This window comes from Myotis daubentonii, chromosome 6 (assembly GCF_963259705.1).
Source record: "Myotis daubentonii chromosome 6, mMyoDau2.1, whole genome shotgun sequence".
Classification (NCBI taxonomy): domain Eukaryota; kingdom Metazoa; phylum Chordata; class Mammalia; order Chiroptera; family Vespertilionidae; genus Myotis; species Myotis daubentonii.
Window position 1 is genome coordinate 13,006,301 of NC_081845.1, and position 27,182 is coordinate 13,033,482.

A 27,182-nucleotide genomic window follows, 5' to 3' on the forward strand; every position below is an offset into this window, starting at 1 on the left:
CCATAAATCCAAATATATATAGGTCCTTACCAAAGTACAGGTCCAAATGCATCTACACTTTCTACCCCTTCTATACCGCACCAGGTAAGGAGAATAGAGGGCCGTCATTTATTATAATGGCGGTATTTAAAATGTATATAACTTTGCAGCGCCTGGCTGAGACTAAGTCATAAAGTTACCAGTTTGGGACTAGCAGGCCGAAAGTGTGAATAGCTGTGAAAAGTACTCAGGGTTTATGTACCTGGTGAGGGGAAGTGTTGTACTGAATGCCAGAGTGGTGATGACATTTTCCACACGGAAGGGAGAGACCCAGCTTGTTCTCTGGTGTTTACTAAGTGGAGTCACAACAAGCAAGTGGCCATGTCTATGGCGTGGGACCCACAGCACTGAGCCTACTTTGAGAAGTTGACATTGTGTGGCCTCCCATCCCAGTTCTAGGAGATGACTCTAAGCCTGTTTCTACTTTCCACAAAGAACTCCAAGACAGTCAGAAAGTCAAGAACAAAACTTCCCAAGATTTTGTGAATTAGGGTCATTTACTTCTTTCCCCTAAGAGAATTAAAAGCAAAGCAAAACAAAATACTCTCAGGTGCCAGTCGTTTTGAAAAACATGATTTGAAAAGCAGTGCATGTTGAGGCCTTGTTTGTAAAATTATGAATTAATATGGGCTCGTAGCCTAAGGCCAAAACATCCCAGTCTGTGGAAAAGTTTTTAAAAGTGCTATATATCTATTACTGCTTTCTAAGCTTTCATGGTAATTTGCATGCACTGGGGAATTAAATGGATCTGTGACACTAATTTACGTTAATTTATTCAGTAACTAATGGCATGTTTTAAGGAGATTCAAAGTGATCATAATAATGGCAAGCCAACCAATGTCTGACAATTGCACACAATGAATGCAAAAAACACAGGGGACAGGGGATAGAAATGAAGGTGCTTTTCAAAGGTCATTTCCAAGAATATCTTATATATTTATACGACACATAGCCTACCTATGTAGTCTGTGCAAGTGACAAATCTTGTCAAAATTCAACAAGAACAGAAGAAACAATTTGAGAATTAACTTTAAAAGCAGCTACTGGGAGAAGAAAGCAAATGAGACAGTCACTGAATAAAAAGAGGGATGATTGAAGTTAATACTTTTGAGTTTGCTCAATAAGAAGGACTTATGTTTAAAAAGCCAATGTGAATCTGTTTCTAAAAGATGTAGATTATATGGCTTATTGCTCAGAGATACTTTTGTAAAAGAATGAATCCACATTTCCAAAGTGATCCAAATTATGTTTCAAGTTGTTGTTCTGCTTAAACCTGGAAGTAGAAACAAAAATACAGTAAGAAGGTCCACGGGCTTCTCATCACTTGCTAATTAATTCATTATTTCTTCTGCTATCCTGGGACTTCCACCCCCTATAACTTGAAATTGTGGTTCTCCACTCCAGTATTCCAGGGGCCCACCACAATTTTGATTTGCTAAATTTGGGGTATGCTCTGGAACCTGCATTTTAACAAGACTTACCAGAGGTTCTGATATAGATAAACTGGAGCCCACACCTTGAGAAATATGGCCTTAGGTCAGTTTCCAAGGGTGAACTCTCAATTTACACCTTTATTTTAGAGTGGTTGGATAGGACATGTGCTCCCGTATGTTGTTTTTAACTTTTATTAGCATAGTTCTTACCAAATCACTGTGCCTGGGAGCATAGAGCCAGGATAAAAAACAGTTCCTGACCTTGGGAAATTCCCGTGTCCTTATGTTTAAAATAAGAGTTGGACTGAATGCCGTCTAGACTCCGTTGCAGTTCTAAGACTTTATGTGCATATCTGATGCTTGGCAGATAGTTCTTGAATATTATGACTCATGTGTTGGCCAGTGTGAATGGAATAAGCCGGGAAAAACAGAAACCAGTCTCTGGGCCATTAAATCAAAATTAAATAAGATTCCTTACCCCACCCTCACATTTCAGCCACAACCTAGCGAACTGGAATGGCGATTAGATATATGAATTTTACCCTTCAATGAAAAAAGGTTTCTCTTGTTTTCTTAAAAATTTAAGGAATTTTCTACATGTAATTATCAGAAATTGGATGTATTGATTGCCAGGCTGCAATTTCTGTGTGGATGGTTGACGATTAGTATAAATAAAAATAAACTGTTTAATAATTTGGTCATCTACGTTACAAGTAATTGAATTCAGAAGGTTCTCATTTGACTGGCTGTATTTTAAATGAAAAACCAATTATTTTGCTTGATGTTGTAGAAAGCATTTTTTTAAAAAAATATATGACACAGGACTGTGAGATTAAGTCAGAAAACAATACAGTGTAGTAGGCTATTCAAATAGTAACACTGAAAACACTATATTGGAGAAATCACGACTTACATTTCTTTGGTAGGTGTTTTACATAGGGCCATATGTGATAAAAAGTGATTTTTAAAAATCCGTTTTTTTTTTAGTTAATTTCAGTCACAACCACAATTTACTCTGTATTTCCTTAAAACGACTGCAAGTAGCAATGAAAGAAATTGCCCCTTCTTATAATTATCTATTTAAAACAGCATGTTATGCAATTCTGGCATGTAATACTTTAAAAATGTACAGCTTATTAAAAGACATTTGCAAATAGCTGTAGCAAACTACGAACCCCATCCATTCATTCATGCATTAACTGTTCACCAAACATTCCCTGTGGGCTGCCAAGTGCGACGCTCCTTCAGGCACTGGAGATGCAGATCCGAGAGGAAGGCACCAAAACAGGTAACTTCTGTTCTCATGAGGCTTACATTCTAAGGCAGCAGTTCTCAACCTGTGGGTCACGACTCCTTTGGGGGTCAAATGACCCTTTCACAGGGGTCACCTAAGAGCATCGTAAAACACACGTATAATTACATATTGTTTTTTGTGATTAATCACTATGCTTTAATTATGTTCAATTTGTAACAATGAAAATACATCCTGCATATCAGATATTTACATTACGATTCATAACAGTAGCAACATTACAGTTATGAAGTAGCAACGAAAATAATTTTATGGTTGGGGGTCACCACCACATGAGGAACTGTATTAAAGGGTCGCGGCATTAGGAAGGTTGAGAACCACTGTTCTAAGGGGTCAGAAAGACAATAGACATACAAGGAAATGAATATGTAACCTAACAAATGCTAAGCAGGAAATACAGTAAGACCAAGGGACTCAGGGTGATGGGGAATCTTATATTGATTTGTCAAAACAGCCACTCTGATGCGGTGCCACTGAGCAGACACCCACATGAAGCGAGGGATGAGCCAGTGAGGAAAGAGAGTTCCAGGCAGCAAGAACAAAACCCAAAATGTCTAAAACATTCTAGTAAGTGGAACATGAATTTGAAAAACCCAGGCTTTTTAAAAAATATTGGAGGCTCTCCTGCAGCTTAAGTTCTCTCTTTTCTACGAAGCTTCTTTGACTATCAACCTGGGTGCTTCAGGAAGGGGAGCCCCAGGCTGGACTTAGGAGAAAGGCCTGGGAGGTAAGGGCGGGGCTTTGGAGGCCCCCCCTAACCCCCCCCCCCGCCCCCACCAGCCCCGCATCATCATACAACCTGGGGCTGGGCAAGCCTAGGAGTCCCTGAGCCCAGTTAACTGCACTTCCCACCAAGCAGCCTGCCCTGGTGTGCCCACTGCACTGTCACTGCAGAGGAACCCTGGGAGGTGGGAGTGGGGGGGGGGTGGAGGGGTGGGGGGAAGGGGGCGGGAGACAGGCACAGACACAGGGATGAGTCCCTGGTGTCCCCAGAACCCAGTCAAGCCCCAAAAGGAGGGACATGTCAAATCCTAGTGGCCTGCTTGCTCCCTGAACAGAATTTCACACTAAATGCTGCTTTGTTTTGTTTCAGCGGTACGGCCAGAATGTAAACGTAAGCACAATGATCATACTTCATGCTATTTCTGACACCAACTCCCCCCCTCCACCCTACAGCCCTGGTGTTGAACATGTCAGATTCTTAATAAAGGTATTTGTTTAACCAAAGGCCAGGCATGCAAAACTATTTGCAAGTTAAAGTTTTTAATAGAAAATGTTTCCTTGTCAGGATACTCTGGGTGTGGTATGAAACCACTATTCAGATCTAATGTCTTTATTTGCAACTCTACACACTCACCCCTACATATATTCAAAAACTTACTTAAAAGGAGAAAAACATAACAAAGGAGGAGATATATTAAAAGGCTTTATTCACAATAGAGAAATTTTACAAATATAGTTTTTAAAAATTATGTGTCAATCTATTATGTTTCCCATAACATTAAAGATTTATATAAAGTTGGAAATGACAGAATGGATTTATGCACAAATCAAAAACAATCATTGTAAAGGATGGATAACACATATGAAGGAATTATGTCAAACATCGAGTCCTGAAAATCGCCACACAATTTTTATGTGTAATATTAATTGCACAAAGTATAGCAAAAACACATACAGAGAATTAAGTACTATTTTAATTATTTGCCTTTTAGGTGAAATTGCTGCAAATGAATGAAAGACAGTGTCTACCTAAAGACATCAGTTGTTTAAAATAATTAACACAAAATATAACTTTAGTTAAATTACATCACTATAATATTAATCTCTTGCTTACATTTTTGTTGTTTTGGGACTTATGTTAAAAAAATCCAAGTTCTAGAATTGAAAACACTTTATTCTTGCCATTGGCAGAACAATGTCTAGTATAATCTTTTGGCCTACTCATACCAGGATACAGAAGGGACATTATAGTGCAGGGTGTACATAAACCTGATATTAAAATCCTATCTGCTGCAGAAATACATACCAGCTCTGTGCTCTTTCAAATCAAATTTAAATGCAAAGAAAAGAAGGTAACTTAAATTGTTAGCCCAAGGATGTTTATGTGAAAATTATAATCTAAATACATATGGCCTGGTTTTTGCAATAATCTTTTATAGTTTGCCTTTATGTTCTGGGACGAAAGAACTCTCACTATCCATTCATTTCATAAGGTGAGCTGACATATGAGTGGAAGATATTCTGGGACTCAAAACACACTGACTTGGCAATAATGATTTAGTAAAGTAATGATTAATAATGATTTAATAAATTTTTAATTTACTAATTTTATTAATTTATTCTTTGTAGACCAATGTACAATATAGGGAAAAAAGAGCAGGTCACACAAAGTGGTCCTTTCAGACAAAAGAAATATTTTGAAACACCTTTAAAAGCTGAAAGACCTAAAACAATTAAGTCTATGGAGATCCAAGAAGATAACTGTCTTACAAATATTAGGTTGAACCATATGAAATTGTTGACATTGGACAGTTTTTAAACTACAAATGCAGCAACTTCATATGCTTCAGCTTAATGCATGGGGTTGCACTGATCTATCTGACCACTGTAGGTGGAGAAAGCAGGTGGTTAAAGTCTTTGTACCTCAGAATACACATCACCATATTAGCTCTTGGGGTCATATATATAATATGATCCAATATGATAAGAAAACACAAGGTATCACCAAATCTATTCTTGGGAAAAGCACTCATATCTCAACACAATGCTTTGAAGAACCATGTAATTATTTTGATCTGCTATCGGATTGTGGGGGATTGGGAGCATCCATTCCTACATATTCTTTCCAAGCTGGGACATCTATATTGAATTTAACCAAAGTAGACTATATTCTTATTTGACCTAAAAGTTCATTAGATTTTTCTCAACTGACCATGAATAAATACATTGGTAAAGCTTCTTTCAGAGTTAATTCTGCTTTCATTAACTGAAATGAAATAATTTATTATATTTGAGAAAGGGCCGTTGTCAAATCTGAAAAATCTGACCCACATGTAATGTTTTTTTTTTACTTCAAGGAAAAAAAAAAGTTAAAGATGAAATGCAAATGCAAAATCATTTGAAATATTCATCCTCTCTTTAGAGATACCCGATTCTTCGTATGTTCAGTAAAAAGCGAAAGCTAACACACTAAGAGTGATGCTATTTCCCTTTAAAAAACATAATTGAGCAATAGCAGAGATCTGCCAAACTTGCAAGCTCATTTTGCTGTGTGGTGAGGAATGGAAGAAATTAACCAGCACATGATCCAGAAATGACACAGGACATTTCAAGTAAAATTTGAAAATTAATTCACAAATTAGGAAACACTAACATAATTCACCAACAGAAATATACTGTGGTTCCAATGAAATGAGGTCAACATGAGATGATCTTTTTGGAATGGCATTCTATTTTGAATTAAATTGTAAAGTATTTTAGAAGACATTCTATCAAATAATGATAGACCCGCATACGGAGGCTGTCACAGTTATAAGATCTGTCTCTGGTGGATAGACAAACCATATTCACATGAAATTAAAAAGGAAAAAGCTTTTTTTAATATTTAATTTATTATTATGGCTTTTTGCAACATGGCAAAACATTACAGCTTAAAGCAGACACTATCTCCTCATAGAGGAGGAAAAAGTTTTGCAGTCAAATCAAAACTGTAATTAAGAGGTCACTGGTACACCATTTTATTCAGTCTAATAAAAGTGATACTACACCTTTATGAATTCCAGAGAGAACAGATTATGTGAAATGAGAAAATCTGTGATCTACTGACTGAATACTAAAGGATATGATAAGGAATTTGCGTCCCATTTAAGCCTATGAGAAAAAACATAAAAGACTGCAAAACAATTTTAGAACTGAGAATAATCACAGACCTACTAATAAAATTCATCATGGGCCTGGATACCCAGAAGAGGAACTATTAAGGTATGCAGTGATGGGAATGAGCAGAGTAAAATGTAACATGTCTTGTCATTATCCAGTGACTTCCACTTCTTTTTCATTAGTGCAGAGTTTAGGGAGAAGATGGGCCTCGGTATTGAAGATCCAATGCTCCAGTGGAAGTAGATCGTCGTCAGAAAATATTAAGTACAGATATCTAGAGGGAGAAACACGAGTGTATGAAGCAGTAAAACCACAAAGGCACAGCCCAAACCACATCGGTGTCTCCATTCATCCGAGGGAGAAATAGGGAGAATCAAGTATAGCAAAGCGTTGAGGGAATACACACATTAGTGCAGCGTGAAGAAGCTGCTCTGGGCTTTGATCCTAGAGTACCAGAACCGTGAAAGCAGGCCCGAGTCAGCACACTCACATGATGACCGGAAACAAACCTGCAATCATCGCCATGCATGTAGAATGGCATTCAGAGGCAGCCATGCGTGACAGTGCCTGAATGTGCTCATGATCAAGACATGGACAGCGGTCTGCCCAGCTCCCTCGGCCACATCCTTTCAGATGATTTTTACTCACTTTAGTGTCTCCGCCAGGAAGAAGCTCTGTTGCACATCATCGTAGCTGTCATGTTTGAGGTAAACATCCCTGAGGCCCGAGTAGCCCCCGCTCACCCTGCAGTGAGTCTCCAGAGCCTGGATGACCAAGAAGATGGAAAAAAATGGTCGCGAGTCAGGCAACCGATTGTCACTAATTTTTATCACTAGATTGTCAAATTCAAATAAAATAAGGATCCAAATTGAATTGCTAGATTGGAACAGCTTTAGCTGGAAATTAAAAACAAACAAACAAACCCTATCCAATGTAAATACGAATAAAGCATGAAAAGTTAAAGGACGTATGGACAATATATCTTCTCACCTAATTAGAAACACTTCCACATTGATTTTTGGAATAAATTTTCAGTCATATTTACCATTTCCTACTATAATCTAGAGCAGGGTTCATCACACTATGGACCACAGGCTAAATCCCATCTGCTGTCTGTTTTGGTAAATGAAGGGTTATTGAGCCACAGCTATACTCACATGCTGTCTGTGGCTATTTCTTCGCTACAGTGACAGTTGAGTAGTTGGGTATGGCCCCCAAACCTAATTCTCTCCAGCCCTTACAGAAAACAGTTGCTGACTCCTGGTCTAGAAAGATTATTCATATCAAATGGGACTGTAAACCCCTGGTGAAAAAAGTATGCCGGACCAAAAACAGCTGCTACAATAAGCAGAACATCTCATTGCTTAAAAATCAATTGTGGAGTACTAATTAGTGGTCCTGGTGAAAGAGATAAAAGTGGAAAATGGAAAGCAGTGGGAAAAATGTGGTTGGTATGTATTTCTAAAGCACATTTTTCTTTTCTTTGGTCTGGGATGGAAGAAGATGGGATGAATCCACTGGTAACTATCTAGGGAGAAAGGACCCTACATTCCTGTAGCTGTCTGACTATAATGAGTATTTGGATAAGAGAGATGGGATGGGCAGGGTTGGAAAGAAAATTTAGGCAACAACCTAAAATAACTTGCCTTCTACATTGTCAGCTGTCACTAAGTTGACTAGTCCTTGTATTTTGAAATTACATCGGCTGCTTTGTTAGTTACCAGGCCTAGTCAGTTCTAAAGAAGTTATTTCCTACTCACCACATCCTATTACTCTTATTAACTATACTATAAGTCACATCAAAATTGCCATCTGAAATCTGGTTCTAATTCATGTCATTTTAAATTTATTTTTCAGTTTTCTCTTATGAAATATAAACCTGCCCCTCTTTTTTAAATGAGTATAATTATACTCCATTTTTCTCCCATTCAGCCAAACTAGCAAAAAAAGATGGAGAACATAGTTGAGATACTAGTTGAGAAAGATCGTTATTGGCTAGAAAAAGATTTTCGAGGAAAACATGGCTCTAAGAATGCAGAGACCAGAAAAGAGGGGAGAGAGAAGGTGAATCCCGTGAGCAGGGACATGGCGCTGAGGGCTCAGCTCCCCTCTGCAGTTGCTGGCAATGAGGAAATTGACTGGGCACACCAGAGCTGGAGGGCAGAAGACATAGAGCATTTAATTACCAGGTTAAAGAAAATCTAACTGGCAGGCTCCATGCATAAAGAAAATGTCTCATGATTGGTACTTTTTAAAAGCCCCCGGGAAAATAAGATCAACTTCAAAAATGAAACGCTTTGATTATATTCTTCGTTGCACACAATGAACCAAGAGCGCGAAAGCCTACAGAAAGGGACTTTCAGGTCCAATGATTTTTTTCCTTCCTTCCTTTTCTGATCAAAGGTCCTTTTGATAAAAAGTTAAATACCAGATAAAATGGAGGTTAAAAATTGTTTGTAAAAAGAAAAAGATCGAGATTTAGAAGAAATGAGTAAGTTCATTATTATGGAACATAATGAAATCTTATTTCCTAAAAAGTAATTTAACCACAAAGTTTTTTCTTGGTTTTTCTCTGGAAGTTCTTTGGCGATGAGCTAATGAGAGTGTCAGGCCGTCCTCCCTCCCATAGAGATTTCTATAAGCTCCTTCATTTTCTGCTTTGGGGCTGGCGATCTCCAAAGTTTTTCCTCTTTTCAGTTCACCCCAGTTGTCCTTTCTCTCCCATAGTCCTAGTGTGGAGAGCCATAGTAGTTAAGAACACAACCTAAAGTTTTAGAGGAGGGAGTCGTGTCCCAGCTCTGGACTTGCTCACTGTGGCCTCAGAGGTCCCTGGACCCAGTGTTCCTGTGGTCCACATGGGGTTGTTGTGACAATAAAACAAGACAGAGACACAGTCAACACAGTACAGGGCCCTGTTAGAGGTCCAGAGAGGCCTAGCTTATTTTATTTTATTTTTTTTAGGCTTTTGGTAAATAAAAAAAAAAATGCTAACGATGCATTTTTTTTAAAAGATGCATTTTAAATAAAAAGAAAAACCTTTATGTCAAATCTAAATTTTAAGACTTTGGCAGTAACCGGTTGGGCTTAGTGGATAGAGCATCGGCCTGCGGACTGAAAGGTCCCGGGTTCGATTCCGGTCAAGGGCATGTACCTTGATTGCGGGCACACCCCCAGTAGGGGGTGTGCAGGAGGCAGCTGATGGATGTTTCTAACTCTCTATCCCTCTCCCTTCCTTTCTGCAAAAAATCAATAAAATATATTAAAAAAATAAGACTTTAGATGTGTAAATCTAGGGACAAGCAGCTCTCCTGAGCCCCCATAACAGACTCTGACTTTACAGAACCTCAACAGTGGAAGGATGTATCTACATAGTAGAGTCTGATCAGAGCATCATTTTACTGCAGTCCGTTCTTTGGATCCAGTCTCTGGGCACAGGGACCACCTCAGTTTTAGTAAATGCTTACATTACTTATTAGTGACCATATGTGAATGGGACTTGCTAATAGTAAAGAAAAGGAGGACAGGAGAATGTTTACACCGACTAGAGCTCTGAACAAAAGAAGAAATACAAACCTGACTGCAAGCAACTGTACCTTTTTAGGGGGGAGCAGGTAAAAGAATAGCGAGCAGCATGAGCTAAGTCCTAAGCCGGGAAGCATCACTGTAAGAACAGAGAAGCCGAGTCTTATCTACCAGGTTAGAAAAACAGCTGATCAACGGAGATTTCCAAGAGTGGACCCCAGAGAACAACGCTAATAATAAGGCTCACTTGTTGAGTTTGGTCTGAGAACCAGGCAAAACAGACACACCAAAGAGTCTGAGAACAGGGATCAAGCCTGGGCAGGCAGAAGCAGACACTGGGAAGACAAATCATTCTCTGAGAGCCAAGATGCCCATGTGTAAAAGGTTAGATTCAGGGAACTGGAGAAAAATGTGTGTGCAAATAAAGAAATGAACATTCCTACGTAAGGCTTATCCACAACTCTAGCCCAGTGGAGACATGATATAATCTACACATACCTACATCTATAGACATTATATAATCCATATTTACCTACACATGTATGAATGTATAGGTATAACTTATCGTAAGAGCTTTATCAGAATATTAATTATACATGTCTAATTAGAAGGAATTTATTGTAGTTCTTCATGACATTAAAGAGATGCCTCAATAGTCGTCAATGTAGTCGTTAACATTCGACCATAGTTTCCATGTAAGCCAGGGGTTTTCTAAATCTATTAAAGGAACAAGTTGACCACAGGCTGTAGGAATTAGCCCTCAGGAGAGAGGTCCCTGAGTCACAGTGCTCAGCCCTGCAAGAACACCCCTGGGAACATGTCAGGAGAAGGTGGAGGAAAAGGGGGGAGGCGGGAGGAACAGCTGGCAGGAGGTGCTGTCTTCAGATAACTGAGGAGCTGAAATGTACAAGAGAGAGATTCTTTTTTCAAAAGCACAGAACTATAAATTCTGGTTTTAAAAGGAGTAACTTCCTAATACTTCCGGCCATTAAAAAAAAAATGACACGAATCACGTTATTAGTAGCATATTCCTTTTTGCTAAAAGTCCTTGAATTGATGAGGAATAGCCACCTGCGAAGATGGGCAGAGGAGTCTTTCCTTTGAGTGGAATCTGGACTTGGTGATTCCAAGGGCCCCTATGTTTTAGTTTGGGTTCCCCTACAAACAGAGCATGCGTCATGGGTTGGATGCAGGAAATTTGGGGGGAGGTGATATCAGGAAGTGGGGAGAGTGAAACAGGGAAGTGAGAGGAGTCAGTGAAACGCGCTGTGTGCAACCAGGGCCCCCTCCCGCCTGCACCTCCAAGGAACCATGCAGAACACATCTCAGAACTATTCTTTGAAGAAGGAAGACTGGGAAAGCCACCCACCCACTCCCGTATCTCACTGGGGAGGGCTGCCCCTGGGACCAGGAACTCTCCCCCACTTCCCAGACCAGGGCCAGCTGCCTGGGGACAGCTGGGAGGCACGGGCACTTGGGTAATGCTGCCAGCACACGGGCATCCCCCATCGCAGCTGCAACACCAACACAGGGGGCCGAGGGCATGCGACAGTGAAGTAAGTATTGCCTACTGTATTTCTGTGCTTTAGAAAAGGCAAGAGCCCCCAGCGCGTCTCAAGTCCCAGCAGAAGTTACTGGGGGCAAAAACAGGAGGATCCCTGCACTGGGACACAATGAAACAATTTCACATCACATCCTACACTAAGAGGGGCAGCAGGCAAAATTCCTAACATCTCACATCAACCTTCTTCCTTCACCAACAAACTCCCCCGAAGAACAAGCAAATCACAGCTTCCTGCCCATATGGCAATAGAGATTTAGTAACCTTCCATTTTTGAGCAAGTCTCTGTCATACATTTTTCACATTTTAACATCTCCAAAATTGTTGTGTCACTATTTAATTGGTAGGGCTGTACTTTTTTAGTGGTACATAAAATAATGGTGTTTTAGATTTGATGAAAAACATAATTCCTGCTATTTTTAATTTAAACTGATATTTCTAAGGTGAGTGCTAGCTTTAATTCCTTTGCTGGCTTATTGAAGACCAAAATAATTCTCTATCAACAAAGCTTAGATGAAATGTAATTTAAATACATTTTTCAGAGAAAATATTTCTAAAGAAATTGAAATTACCACTGACTAAATATAATTAGAAAACTGCAAAAAAAATATTAAAAAAGGCCTAAAGAATCACTATTACTTAAAATGAGTGATGACTAGTGATAAGACAGACACTAAATGAACAGGGTGATAAGCGAGATTCAACGGCTTCCTGAGATATTAAATTTTACACTAAGGCAATATTCATCTAAGATTTCCTGAGAGAAGTTGCTCCTAATGGACTGTTTTTAAAGACAGCAAACTTTCTAAGAAAGAGTGTGGAGAATAAGAAAGTGTAATTAAATCCTTTGCTTGTTCTCATCCCCTGAATTCCCTCCCACTCCTTTCAGAATAAGAGCTCTTAAAATTAGACATTGTTTGATGCACACTCCGGAGGGTGCCTCCGCTGGCATCCACACACAATAGTTTAGTTTAGGAAGATGATATGCCATATTCGGCAGGAAGAGGCCCAAGAGATGGCAAAGAATTAAATCAGCACACTGGACAGATGGAAAGCTTATCGACATTCAGAGAAACCTGAACTTGTAGAAAGTAGTTCTTCTACAGGTTATTTCTAAAACTCAGTAGCTAATTTACTCTAAGTCAGTGATGGCGAACCTTTTGAGCTCGGCGTGTCAGCATTTTGAAAAACCCTAACTTAACTCTGGTGCCGTGTCACATATAGAAATTTTTTGATAGTTGCAACCATAGTAAAACAAAGACTCATATTTTTGATATTTATTTTATATATTTAAATGCCATTTAACAAAGAAAAATCAACCAAAAAAATGAGTTCACGTGTCACCTCTGACATGCGTGTCATAGGTTCGCCATCAGTGCTAAGTAAAAGTATGTACTGTATTATTATTTAAATGCCCAAAGACTAATAGAGAATACACACACACACATACACACACACACACAGTTTCTTGAAGTAGACAACAGGCAAGGGGTGACTATCACCAAGTTGCCTATAACCCTTTGTGGAATTAAGTGGTTATCACTTCTAGTCGTGGGAACTTAATTTTATAATATACCTTTCTAGATATCTCGTTCAATATCTATCTATCTATCTATCTATCTATCTATCTATCTATCTATCTATGTATCTATCTATCTATCTATCTATCATCTATCTATCTATCTATCTATCTATCTATCTATCTATCTACTACCTATCATTTATCTATCTATCTATATTAAGCAAAGCTGAAAAGCTGAAGCCAAATATGCAGTATGACCTAAATGAAAACACTCAGTCTTGAATGGAAAAAGTCTTGTCAAAACTTTAACAATTATAGAAAAGCTGATATGCTAGATTTATCTGTACATGCTACATTTTTTCCCTGAGACATTTATCTATATGAAACACAAGCAAATTAAAATTTTACCTCTACAGCTTCCCAGGCCCATTTCCTGTACTTTGGATCATGAGTCAGTCGCCACATGTACATGTAAGTCTCAACAACCTCTGGCCGTAGAATGTAGTATTTTTCATTTTGCCTTGTAGCAATGGCTTCAACACCGCCGTCGAATCTGAAAGCTTCTGGTCCCAGTTTCACAACTAAAGAATATGGAATGGGTAACAAAAGTTATTGTCCTGAACAATGCATAGTGTCTACCACTTAACTAAAACTAGAAAGTACTTTACAATAGTCAAGAACAATGACAAATCACTTTAAGAAATAGTTATAAACATCATATCTCTGTATCTAAAAGGCTAAGCCACCATCTGACCAGTAGCTATGACGTGCAATGACCACCTGGGGGCAGACGTTTTGACCAGTAGCTATGATGCGCACTGAGCACCAGGGGACAGACGCTCAACGAAGGAGCTGCGATGTTACCTCACGTGTGGCCGGCTGGGGAGGGACCATGGGAGGTTGGCTCCAGGGTGTGCCCGGCCTGTCCCGCCCAGTCCCACCCCACTGGCCACCTTCTAATTAATTTCCTTTCAATGTGCACTGGGGCACTAGTAAATAATACTCAATATACATTTTTTTTTTTGTTAATCCTCCCCTAAGCATATTTTTTCCATTGATTTTTAGAGAGAGTGGAAGGGAGGAAGGAAGAGGGGCAGGGAGAAGAGCGAGATAAAGAGAAATATTGATATGAGAGATACACATCAATTGGTTGCCTCCCACCCATGTCCCATCTGGGGGTGGAGGATTGAACTTGCAACCCAGGTACATGGGAATAGAACTCGTGACCCTTTGATTTGAGGGCCGATAATCTAACCACTGATACACACCGGCCAGGGCTATTTAATATATTTTTTAAATTCAGTCATCTAAGGCAATGATTCTATATTTTCTTTCATTTAACCAACAGTTATTGAGCACCCAGTGGATAGGTGCAAGGCCCCAGGAAATACCTTATAAGCTAGCTAGAAAATCAGGGGATTGTTAAGTCATTATGTCATGAAAGGTTATTTAATCTTTGTGCTTCAAACCCTATTTTATAAGGAGGGAGTCAAAGTCAAAATCTAATTCATAGAGACACTGGAAAGATTAATGATAATTTACAAAAATATTTTACATCTCTTTAGCAGTGAGACAGAAACTCTTACCCAATGTATTTACCTAAAGCAAGGCCAATAAATTAGACTGGCCTAATGTTTTATGGCCTGGATTTCCATTTCTTGGCAAACTAAGAGTAAATATTTTTATGTAGCAAAGCAGTATTTTTTAAGCTGAAAATATACATTCCTTTAATATATTAATCATGATTGTGAGGTTTCATCAGGCACAGTGGATATTCTTTTGAGGGCAACAACGACCAAGTTCTTTACTGAACGAAATAAAAGCATGTGGCAATAGACTGTAGATGAAGAATAACATGTACTCACATGTGCGATTGTAAGATTCATGGCAGGTACGGGCAATCTCAGCTCCGAGCTGAAGGTAGTGCTGGGTCAGGCCCTCGGGAGCATCATCTGCCCCCAGAGCAAACATGCCTCCAGCAAAGCAGGTCAGGTGGCCCATCTTGTGCTCTAGGAGGCCGCCTTTCCACTCTGCGATGTAAGTCAGCCCCCTACTAGACTTGCGGATCAAGTGAGTCTCGATTGCCTGAAAATAACGCTTATTTTCAGCATTTGTAATCTCTTCTCAAATTTATACAAAAACATGTACCCCCCCCCCACACACAATTACTTCATAGCAGACTAGGGCTATAACAGTGTCTGTACCTTTTATACTATTATCAAAAAAGAAGGGTTTTTAGGAAGCACATTTGGGAATAGTAGACACAGATAAAACTTGTGATAGAGAAGAATAAATTAAAATGAATACACAGGCAGATAAAACTTTCCCTACCTTTATTATAAGTAAACAAATGAAATTAAGATGGTAATAAATAAATAAACATACTGCTGTGCTCATTTACTGTGGTTAAGCTAATTTTATTGATGACCCAGTTATTACATTAATATTTCATTCTTACTTAATGCAACTGAACATCTTAGCTATTTACACTTCTCAGAGCACAAATTGCAATAAAGTCCTTCAAGCAGATACCTGTTCATCACCCAAGAAATTATTCTTTCTACATAGCAAGAGCAATCGCTTTTGAGCATGGATTAGAGAAACATTATTACCTTGTTATGGATCCTGCATAAAGCACTACATTATTTTTGGCATGATTCTGACCAAATTGCTACTTCTCAATATAAAGTAGAAAACTGAGTTCCAAGGCCTCCACAGCAATGTTTGTATGGCAATTGGCAAATATAAGTTAATACAGAGGATGGAAAAGTAGCTCTAAAAAAATGTAGTGTCAAGTCTATAGAGAATTAATTAGGAAAAGGGAGTATTGTATATTTTGTGATTTTTATCCTTCTATATTAGGAAACAATTAGTTTGATGAAGCCTGTAGAATCCTAATTGTCTAATATAGCATCTGCCCAGGTACTGATCACTCCAATGGCCCTGTGACAGGGTGAGCATCTCTCACTGTGGATTCTTAGTATGGTCTCCAGAGAAGGCCATGATAGCCAATAAAAAGTTCAGGGTATTTTATTATTAAAACAACCAACCCCCCCAAAATCAAACAAACAAACAAAACAAAACAAAAAACCCATACCACTCTTGGATTAAAGACTTTCTAAAACCCACTCGCGGCTAAAACTGATGAACTATATCTCTAGCAACTCAACTGTACAGAACAATAATGCAAGGTACCCTCTCCGTGATAACAATGATCTATCGCTGTTAAGTACAGCCAGACAAAGAAACTTTGCTCTGTAAGACATGGCTACTTGTCACAATCAGAAGTTTAAGTGTTCTAGCTGTGCTTTCTAAGTCGAAAACACAATGGATTGAAAGTGTTTTTACTATTAAGAGAAACAAGAAACACTTTGACTTCAATTGTTCTTAATGGATTTTTCCTGTCAATGGTTTGTCTAAATACAGTATCTTAAAAGCTGTGTGGGTACAGTTCTAGAAACTGAGGAAAATATTTCAAAGACTATTTTAAAGTTGCTCTTCCTGGAACAGCAGGTCTTAGGGTGCCAGGATGAGAATAATTAAAATGTCTGCCAGGATAGTAATTAAAAAATGACACAATGGGAACCACACTGTACGGAGAGGAACTCCCTAGGTTAAAACCTAAACCTCATAGGAATGAAGAAAAAGAAACCTGGAAGAGGCCGTGCGGGCCGATCCTAGTAGATAGGTTTTTGATGTCCATCATGTGCCTGAATAAAGGCTGTGCTAAATGCAGGTCCGGGTCCTAGCTAAGGGGTTTTCGTCCTCATATGTGAAATAGCAGAGTTGTAGCTGCTCTATTAGGGAAGCTCCCTATTGGCCTTGAGTGGGGACCAATGTGGCATTTAATCTGGTCAATCAAAGCAACGCAAGTTGCATTTATATTCAAATAAATAAATCAGTCTATATCAAAACCACTCAGACCTCTTCTGAGGGAGACCAATTTTAGAACAATGGCTGCATTTTTGGAATTTCAAATTTCCATTTTTTTCTCTCCTCTATTAATCTAAATTATATTAAAAAAATTACTATTCTAAATTATAAAAAAGAATTCTAAGCAGTCAATTTTTTGATGGTTTCACCATTATTTTACAACATTATTTGAGATGCCATAATAATTAATATTAAAAAAATATGTAAACATATAAACTACTTTTAACAATCAGAAGTGCACTTGATTCTGCTACAAAATTCGTTCCTGAAAAGCTGGGTACAAGTTCAGTTATTTTATATAAAATAATTTTCTTTCTTTACTGTATTTACTTTCAAATTTTATTTTCATTTTTGACTGAGGTTTAGTTCACTCTCACACTGGCCACTTCCTAAAGACTTTGCTAAGTAGTTTCTGACTTACCTCACTAACTTACTGCCCATAAAGAAATATATACATGTAGTATAGAAATCCTATTCACAAATAAATCCATAGTGGTGAGGTGTTGACACAATTTTAATCTGAATTTTGATTTCACACTCAACCTGAAGTTCAGTAATGCAATCTGTAACACAGGTGAATAACATCTAAACTACTGTGAGGAAACAAACTAGTACTTTAGAGTATCTACCTAACACTTCTTAGCATACAGTTCGCCACTCAACAAGGGTTTGTTCCCTCTCATTCCTCCTCCATTTTAAAGGACCTCTGAAAACTTAGTAATATTAGGGTGATTTCAGATTTTTATTTGAGAGTACTGTCCATATACCTCTGGAGATAAGTTTATTTCAAATGGCTAGGTAGGCAATTTTAACTTAGTCAATTTTCAGAATATAAATTCAGGATTTTTTCCTCTCCATAATTGTAATGGACTCCAAGCACAAAAATATCCTTTTTTTTTCAGATATGCATTTTCCTTTCAGATATGTAAACCTTCACTGAGGTTTGAACTATGTAAAAAAGTTAACTGCCCTCTGAGAACTACATACATCAAGTATGTTGACTATTGTTCTAAGTTACGTTAGCAGATAGCTTACTCTTCCTAACTGGAAATAATTTGTAACTCACTTATGTAGTATTCCATTATTTTTCATTAAAGCTTGATTGAATAAGTAAGTTACAAGTCAGAGCTGAGTGGCAAAATGATTTAACTATTGGGTTTACCTGAACAGCATCAAAATACATCTGCTTAGCTTCCAGATCTGTCTTGTCAGACATTAACCATGCCTTTAGCAAATATTCATAAAAGCTGTCTCCGAGTCCTCCAACTGATACATGATCTGCAAGGGAGGGAAATGAATTTTAGAGTGATTCAGCCTTTAATTCAGATAATGCAGCAAAATCACATTAGCTACTAGGATGCAAAACCCTACGTCAACTGCAACTCAGTGTTACATTCAAATTCCAACAAATCTCTTGTTTTCAGAAAGACATTCTGAAATGAGCAGATGTGCTGTTAACTAATGCGACGTACTCTAAATAATTACCTGGGTAATTTTGTAAGCAGGAATATATATAATCCCCCCTAATTCCAAAAATCTGGTTCTCTAGTAAAAATACCAAATTAAAATGTTTCACAGTATATATTCTAATAAATATTTGTTTAGCTCAATAATATAAACCATGGCAAAGCTATGAGTATTAGCAAATCTTTTTAAAAAGTGGTTTGCAATAAAACCAGAAGGATCAAACACCTTGGGTGGGGTGGTAAGAAAGAAGATAGTGGCAGGCGCTTCTCTTCCTTACACATCATTTCTGCAATCCTCCGCTGCCATTTATTATGCCAGATCCACTACATACAGGACCAACAATCTTGCAACTTGCAGGGTAGGTACCCTCATTAAAAATGAGAAGCCTGAGCCTCACAGACGCTAAATGAGATTACACCCTTCTGATTCGTCCCATTTGATTTGACTCATACAGACGCTGGCCTGTGGACCTGCTTGCTCTTCACCATATAACACAACATGGGTCCCTTGGCCCTTTATACTTTTATTTTTCAAGCATGTTTAGCTACAAAGACAGATGTAATCTACAGAACTCATAGAGAACACGAGCATTAAAAAGATGCACTTATATTGGAAAATTGCATTGAGTGGCTACTCAGTAAACAATTGAACAAAGCAAAACTTCTAAGTCAATCTTAATAGGGACCACATCTATTCACGCTAGAAGGGCTATATCTGTTAAGTGGTTAAGTATGGATTTTATTATAAAAGTCCAGAATAATAGTTTTAATTTTAATGTAAAATGAGTGTTTTTACAATTGTAAAGCTGGTTCTTAAAACAGCAGTGTTTGAAGTGACCTTTACAGTTTCCTAAATAAATCACCACAGAAACCTCTGACATTTAAAAATTAAATAGACGAAGACCTATCTCATCAATAATGAGCCCTGTTGTTATAAACATGATTGCAGGAGACAAATGCAAGTGATGCATGGTCAGGCAGGTCACTGTCCGGCTCCTGTCAACATAACAAGGCCTGAAGGAAACAATAGGAAATGATGGCCATGATCCAGACGGGTCCTCCGAGTTAAAGTGATGAGAGTTGAAACCCAACAGCCAGAAGCAGTGGCTTCATTTTCTGAGCCCCCCTCCCCCCTACTCCTTGGGTTATGATTCTATAATAGATGCAAGAAGCAATTTTGGGCATTTGGTGATTTAAAAAATAAAAGGATTACATATTATTACATGTATTTTAACTATTTTTTTAGTAAATGCTAGTTTATTTTTTACTTTTTTAATTTCCTGCTTATAAAATTTTCATGTTAGGAAAGAATAAAAATAAAGGAAATAGAGGAGAGAAAGTCCTTTGAGATTTTAGCATCTCACTCACTAAGCTTCCTCTGGTTTTGGATGACTGTTTGTGTTGGCAACAGGGTCCTGTGTAAACATCTTCATGGGTGTAGGAGAGAACATGCTGGATTTGGCCAGCAGGAAGGGACCGCCTATTGCTAGAAAGAACATATGTCGTATTTTTATTCCCAAATGCTCTAAGGTAATGTGTACTATTGTCACTCAATTATTATGTTCTTCTCTAAAGGGAGTAATTTATCCTTTTCTTCCCAATAGAAATAGATCCCATAAAAGGATTCCTAATAATTAAAGAGAGAGAAAATGGCAAAAGAAGAAGACAAAAAGAATACTCAATAGCCTCATTTTTTAAATTTTGTTGACTTCAATCTGAATCTGAACGTCTCTCCTCAGAGCAATCCCCCAGTGATGCTAGTGGCACTATATGTATATTAGTGTTGTTATATTAATCAGAGAAGGGTGATAATTATTGTTTATTGATATGGAGCCCCACATCTGGTCTCAACAGCCACCAGATCTCTTTCTATGATTAGTGACCAGGACCAGATGCTGCCTCTTAGTCACAACTGAAGAGCAAGGAAAACTGCTCCAAGAGAATAAATAGAACCACTATTAAGAGCAGAGGCAGAAAGATAGTCAGTTTGGATACAGAGTGCATGAATGTCCACAAAATTCAAGTTAAGTGAACACCTACTGGAGCAAGATACCGTGTGTTGGGTTAACAAATATGACTAAGACGAAGTCATAGCCCCCAAAAGTTTGGGTCTCTAGGTTGAGGGGTAAGTATCCAAATCATTAGGAAAAGGCCTGTAACCGGAAAGTACCCGAAGTGTTGGGACGAGGAGGAAGAAGGGGGGGACTAGAGGAGGAACGGGTGCTGACAAATTCCAGCCGGGGTCGTGAACAAGGTCTCCCAGAAGAAGTGGCAATCGAGCTGGGCCTTGGTAGAGTCAGAAGGAAACAGAAAAAGCACAAATCCGGGCACGGCCAAGCAGGCCTTGAATGAAGAATAAAAACGTAAGTCTTCCTTGTGGTTGGAACCCCGGATAGGGTGGGGGAGGAGAGACAGGGGACTCATCAACCCTGTTTGCTTTTCCACCAGGAAAGTGACCCATAAGCAATCCAAATATAAAGGGCTCTTTGTACCAGGAAACATGGCCAAATAGATAGTATATTTGTGACCCAGAAGGTGAAGCCAGGATGTTCAAGTACAACGGACTCTTTTGTCCCTTTCCATAGTGACTCCTAAACCCTAAGTCATGGGGGAAAAACCCCCAGTAAATCCTTAGACTTTTCTTCAACTTTTGACCTTTCATGAGAAGGAGAACTCTATTTATTTTTATTTTTTAAAAAATATATTTATTGATTTTCTACAGAGAGGAAGGGAGAGAGACAGAGAGTCAGAAACATCGATGAGAGAGAAACATCGATCAGCTGCCCCCTGCACCCCCCCCACTGGGGAAGTGCCCGCAACCCAGGCACATGCCCCCGACTGGAATCGAACCCGGGACCCTCCAGTCTGCAGGCCGACGCTCCATCCACTGAGCCAAACCGGCTTCGGCAGAGAAGGAGAACTCTGAAAACCCTGTCCTTTTAGAGAATCACATCTGGCCATTTTGTCCTTAGAAAGCTACTCCAGTTCTGCTTTATCCCAAATACTCCAGTGGCCCTCAAACTTTTCATGGTCTTAGCACCCCTTTACACTTAATAAAAAATCCTCACCTGAGGATATTTTCCCATTTCTTTCAGATACAGTAGGGGGTGGGGAAGAGGAGACAGAAGCATCGATCGATGTGAGAGAGACACATTGATTGACTGCTTCCAGCTCGCACCCCTACCGGGCCAGGATGGAGCCTGCAACCGAGGTATGTGTCCTTGACCCGGAATCGAACCCACCACCCTTTGGTGTGTGGGCCGAAGCTCCAACCACTGAACAAAACCGGCCAGGGAACCCCCTTACACTTTCAAAAATGAATAAACACTCCAAAAAACTTGTTTCTGTAATATTACCAATATTGACAATATCGGAAATTAAAATAGAATTTAATACATTTTCTTAATATATTTAAAGCAATAATAATATACCCCTTATAAATTCTTTTTCATAAAAATGTTATATTTTTACAAAAAAATAATTAGTGAGAAGAGTGACAGTATTTCATATTTTTGTAAATCTCTTTGACGTTTCCTGTTCTAGAACACAGGTGGGTTTTCATATCTGCTCTACGTGCCACCTATACTATATGTTGTCCTGGCTAAAACAGATGAAAAAACTCAGTCTCACAGTTATACAGCTGCAAAAGGGAAGAATATTTAAGGCTTTTCAGATTATTGTGGATACTTTTCTTTGATACTACAACAAAACTGGACAAGTAGGTTTTTTTTAAAGGTTAGAGTGTTTTAAAAGTTGCAGTGTAGAATTAGAAACCACATCAATACATTTTTGTGCGGTTGCATTAAAATCCATTGGTCTCCCTTGTGCTTTGAATGGATCTTTTACGTGATTTTGTAAAAGCATGCTTTGGTCATTCGGAAAATATTGCTCACTTGAATTATGCAGATCTTCTACATGTTGACACATTTCATTATACATTTGTTAGTGTCTCCACCAATCTCATCAGAACAGTCATCAAGTGTTGCTTAAAGGCAATGAGTTCATTCCTAGTGGCATATACAAGTTTCCCAAGATTCTAATGTTCATGCAGAGTTCAAATGTTATCATCGGGACAGATACTGCCAGTTTTCCTTGAAGTGGACGGGCTCATTTTCAAGAACACATCCAAGAATTGCCCAACTCGGAAAAACCAGCCTGTCTGCTGTTGTTCTTTCAAGTAGAACTGGTGACCGTGAAACAGTAAGTTCAGCTCAGGACTCAGAGGATCACACAAGTGCTTTTCTGTGAGGCAACCCACTGTTCTTTATTAAGCAGCAGAAGTGCTTTAAGTGTACTTTGGATTTAATCACACAGAATATTACAAAGATGTGTATTCAATGGCTGAGATGTACTAGAATCAATAATTTACTTTTGCTTCATTATGAACATTCATAAGTGAAACTGGCTCCCCCCCCGGCCCCCCTTCTTTTTCAAACTCGCTGTGAAGATTTAAAATGTGACGAATATTTGGAGCCTCTGCTATGGTTCTCACTTTAGTCGTTTCACCCATCAGTACTTCTGCAACCTAAGTGCAAATGTCAGCACTGTGGCAGACAGTCTTAGTGTTATTATAAAACACCTCTGACCTTGTGGACTCTCTGAAAGGTCTCAGGGATGCCCAGTGATTGGTGGACCACACTGAGGTTACGTGGCAACCTTGATTATGGTTTGATGATCTCAAAAAGCTAGGCCTTTCCAAGCCATTACTAACACTCATAGATTTTAGCATTTTTTTCTACTAAGTTATTCTTTAAGCAAAGTAATTCTAAAGCAGCAGTGAGGCACAGCCATCTAAGAATATATGGCATTTAAATATAATGAAAAAACTCAAATTAGAGTAAATTTTAAGGCATTTGAACATACTCGGCACAGCTAGGCATCTCACTTAGTATTCTTCACTGGCTCTCAGTTGCTGCTTCATCTACCACTGGTTTTCCAAATCAGCTTGAGGACATTTCTCTCAACGACTCTGAATCATTACACCGCTGGTCAAAGTCTGCCAGGATCTCAAGTGAAGGCTTCTGGCACAATACTTTTCTCCTACCCTAAAGAGAACTCTACTGGCAAGACACCTTTATCTGCTGGCTTAAAATTAAATAGAAAAAATATGCTGTTTGCTCTTCCATTTTCCCAACCCTTAAAGACTCAGGCTCCTCTCTCATCTTGTAGTCAAGCAGAAAGTAGCTGTTATGAAGTAGAATGATCTAGTTACTCTATAGAAAATCCTGATGTTAGTCATTAAAACAAAGGAACAATCCCCCCTCCCCCCTCCCCACATGTGTAGTTTGTTACAGGCTAACATCCTCCCACTACCCTGACGAGATCTTCCCTTTCTGATCAATAGCTTTAAATGTGCTTATATGTCCTCATGCTCACAGTTCTGCATGAAAAATAAACACTCTAGTTTCCTGGTAACACTTACAGTCTGTCTAGTGACAGAAGCCTATTTATTGAAGGAACCAGGTCTTCTTTCTCCTTTTCTAAACATTCTCCCAAATACGTTGTGCTTTATTCTGCCTTTTCTCTCTGTTACCAGGACAGTGCTGGGTACCATAAAGAGCTAAAACAATGCTCATCTTTTTTTTCATTGTTGTTAATCCTCACCCGAGGGTACCCTTTCCATTCATTTTTAGAGAGAGTGGAAGGGAGGGAGGGGAAGTGAGGGAGAGAGAGACATCAGTATGAGAGTCACGTCGATTGGTTTCTTCCTACAGGCTCCCCAACCGGGCCGGAGATGTAACTGCAACCCAGGTATGGCCCTTGACCGGGAACCGAACCCGAGACCCTTCTTTGCGTGGGCCAACACTCTAACACAGGGGTGGGCAAACTTTTTGACTCGAGGACCACAATGGGTTCTTAAACTGGACCGGAGGGCCGGAACAAAAGCATGGATGGAGTGTTTGTGTGAACTAATATAAATTCAAAGTAAACATCATTACATAAAAGGGTACGGTCTTGTTTTTTTTTAGTTTTATTCATTTCAAACTAGTTTGCCCACGGCTGCTCTAACCACTGAGACACACCCAACAGGGCAAACAGTGATAATCTTTTGACTTACATTGACCCCACTGTCCACTACTGGGATTCAGATAGTTAGGGTAAAGGCCTTGTGGTTTCACCAGTTTATTCAGTACTGTCCGAATATTCATTACCTGCGATAGAAAATAAAATGTTACTGGGAAAATCCAAAAAACAATTTTGGTGCCATTCTTCTCTCTTTCTTGATAATAGTTTTCCATATTAGAAAAAAAAAGTTGATGAAGGTTGATTTAAATGATGCAGAATTAGAACAAAGATAGTTGCTATCAGCTTACAAAAATAATAGGCAGCAAGTGAACACAGTCACACTGATCTGCCGCATGCCAGATGCCATACAAGGAACTAGTGACGTTTCAGTAGATGAGCAAAGTCCATGCTGGTGGGATGAGAAAGACTTTGCATAAAGAAACATCATATCTGCAGTGTGAGGACTATAACCCGTGGTAGTAAGTGCAATGGAGAAAACACAGGATGGTAATAGGGCAGAAGGCTGTGGAGTGGTGAGCTGGGTGGGCTGGGGAGGCTGATGGAAGATTACTTGAGCAGACATTTGAAGAAATGAAGAAGCAAGCCATGGAGAAATTGGAGGAAGAGCAACCAGGGTAGAGGGAGGAGCAAGGACAAAAGGCATGAAAAGAGAGTGGGTTGGGAGGACAGGAAGCAAAGGGGAGATGCAGGCCTTGCAGGCCACGAGGGCTTATGTTATGCTGGGGGTGATAACTGAAGACATGTGTGTGTAACTGGTGTGAATGGGGTGCCAGAGAGTGATTGGAAGTCAGGGGGCTACTGCACAGGCCAGGTGACAGATGATGGGTGCCTGGACCAAGGTGGCAGCTGACGGAACAGCATAGAGCCTAAGGGTTTCTTGATGGTTTGGACCTGATGTTTACCAGGGAGGAACCAGGGTGACCACTGGCGTTTGGGTCTGAGCCACTGGATGAACTGAGGTTTCAGTTACCCAGATGTGAAGACTGGAGTAGAAGCAGGGGTGGGGGCTGAGTCTGAGACGTTTTAAGGGGGAGCTAGGAGACCCCTGCAGGGATGGGGGACCTTGTTCTGCCAAGGGCCATCTGGATATATATAACATCATTTGCAGGCCACAAAAAATGATCAACTTAAAAATCAGCCTGTTGTATTTGGTCAAACATTGAATTAACTCACCCCTAATGCCTTGGCAGGACCAGACCAAATGATTTTGCCGGCCTCCTGCAGCCCGAGGGCCATACATTCCCCACCCTGCCTCAGCGAAATGCTGAATAGGTACTTGGATTTGGAGTCTGGAGGTCAGGGGACAGGTTGAGACTGAAATGATAACTTCGGAGTCAATAGCAGATAGACAGCATGTAAACCCATGGGCAAAACGATGTACGGAGTGAGCACAAAAGGAAGAGGCCCAGGGTGAATGAAGTTTTCTAATGTTTCGAGGTCGGTGCGACGAGGAGGGTCCCAGACAGGAGAATGGGAAGCCGCCCCCAGGAAGGAAGGAGACAAGCCAGGGAGCACCTGTGCCCGCTGCCACGGGCAGAGTGTCTCAGGGAGAGGGAGTGACCACGCGCACCAAACGTTGAGAGGGCGAGGAAGACCAGGGGTGAGGATGAAGACTGGGTCTGGCAATGTGGCACTCACTGGTCACCAGGACAGGTGTGGCTGGGAGAGTAGCTGGGCGGGAAAGCATTCAAGAAAGTGGGAGACAGAGAGTGAGGGTAACAAACTGGGACAACTCTTCCAAGGGATTCCGCTGTAACGAGGAGCAGAGAAGTAGGGTGGAAGCTAAGGGCAGCGTAATGGGGTGAAAACAGATTTATTCAAATATCTATGTTTCTTTCTTAAAAATTAGAAATTAATTCAATAGCTACTTTGCATTCATATAATACCCTGAGTTTAAAAAGCCTTTCACATACTTGGTTCATATAGTCCATACAACTTTATATATTTTTAGATATGAAAAAAAGTTCGGAGAAAGTGACTTGATTGAGGTGTAGGGAATCAGCCATAGAAGCCAGGCGCTCTCACGCTGAGCTAGAATCATGCATGGAAAGACTGTGAGCTCACAGTTGTTTAAGGAAAGGCGCATGTAACAAAACTTCATACAGGGCTGCTATATTAAACTTGGTTGTTCTTTTCCACATCCAATATTATCAAATCTCTCAGCAGAGGATACTGTTTCTCATAAGCAATGCTTTGTAATGCAAGGCGTCGTGGAGAATCTCACCTTTTCAGCAAAGATGGGGTCTCCTGATAATTGGCTCAAGTGCATAAATTCCAAATGCAGGGTCCCAAATTCAGCCAGAATGCTGCTGCCTCCTGAGGCCCAGGGCCAATTCCTTCCAATCCCACTAAAGAGGAGAAGAGATAGAAGAGTTATGGGTCAGACTAATTCCTTTTTTCCACCGGCTCTACACAGTAGAAGTGAAAGGGACAGCTTTTGAGTAATGGCTCCTTAGCTCAGAGTCCACTCTGGATATCTGCAAGC

General features: G+C 39.6%; 1 protein-coding gene across 2 annotated transcripts in view; it reads right to left on the bottom strand.

Moving 5' to 3' along the window:
• Positions 1-4,193: 4,193 nt before the first annotated feature.
• MAN1A1 (mannosidase alpha class 1A member 1) overlaps positions 4,194-27,182 on the bottom strand; it is a 155,615-nt gene continuing 132,626 nt past the window's right edge. For both annotated transcript variants that reach the window (XM_059700208.1, XM_059700209.1), the window contains 7 exons: positions 26,922-27,045; positions 24,729-24,822; positions 18,367-18,482; positions 15,137-15,356; positions 13,680-13,852; positions 7,315-7,430; positions 4,194-6,940 (listed from right to left, as the gene is read on the bottom strand). In XM_059700208.1, the coding sequence (XP_059556191.1) occupies positions 6,817-6,940; positions 7,315-7,430; positions 13,680-13,852; positions 15,137-15,356; positions 18,367-18,482; positions 24,729-24,822; positions 26,922-27,045 (967 nt within the window). In that variant the 3' untranslated portion in view covers positions 4,194-6,816. The remainder of the gene's footprint in view (positions 6,941-7,314; positions 7,431-13,679; positions 13,853-15,136; positions 15,357-18,366; positions 18,483-24,728; positions 24,823-26,921; positions 27,046-27,182) is intronic.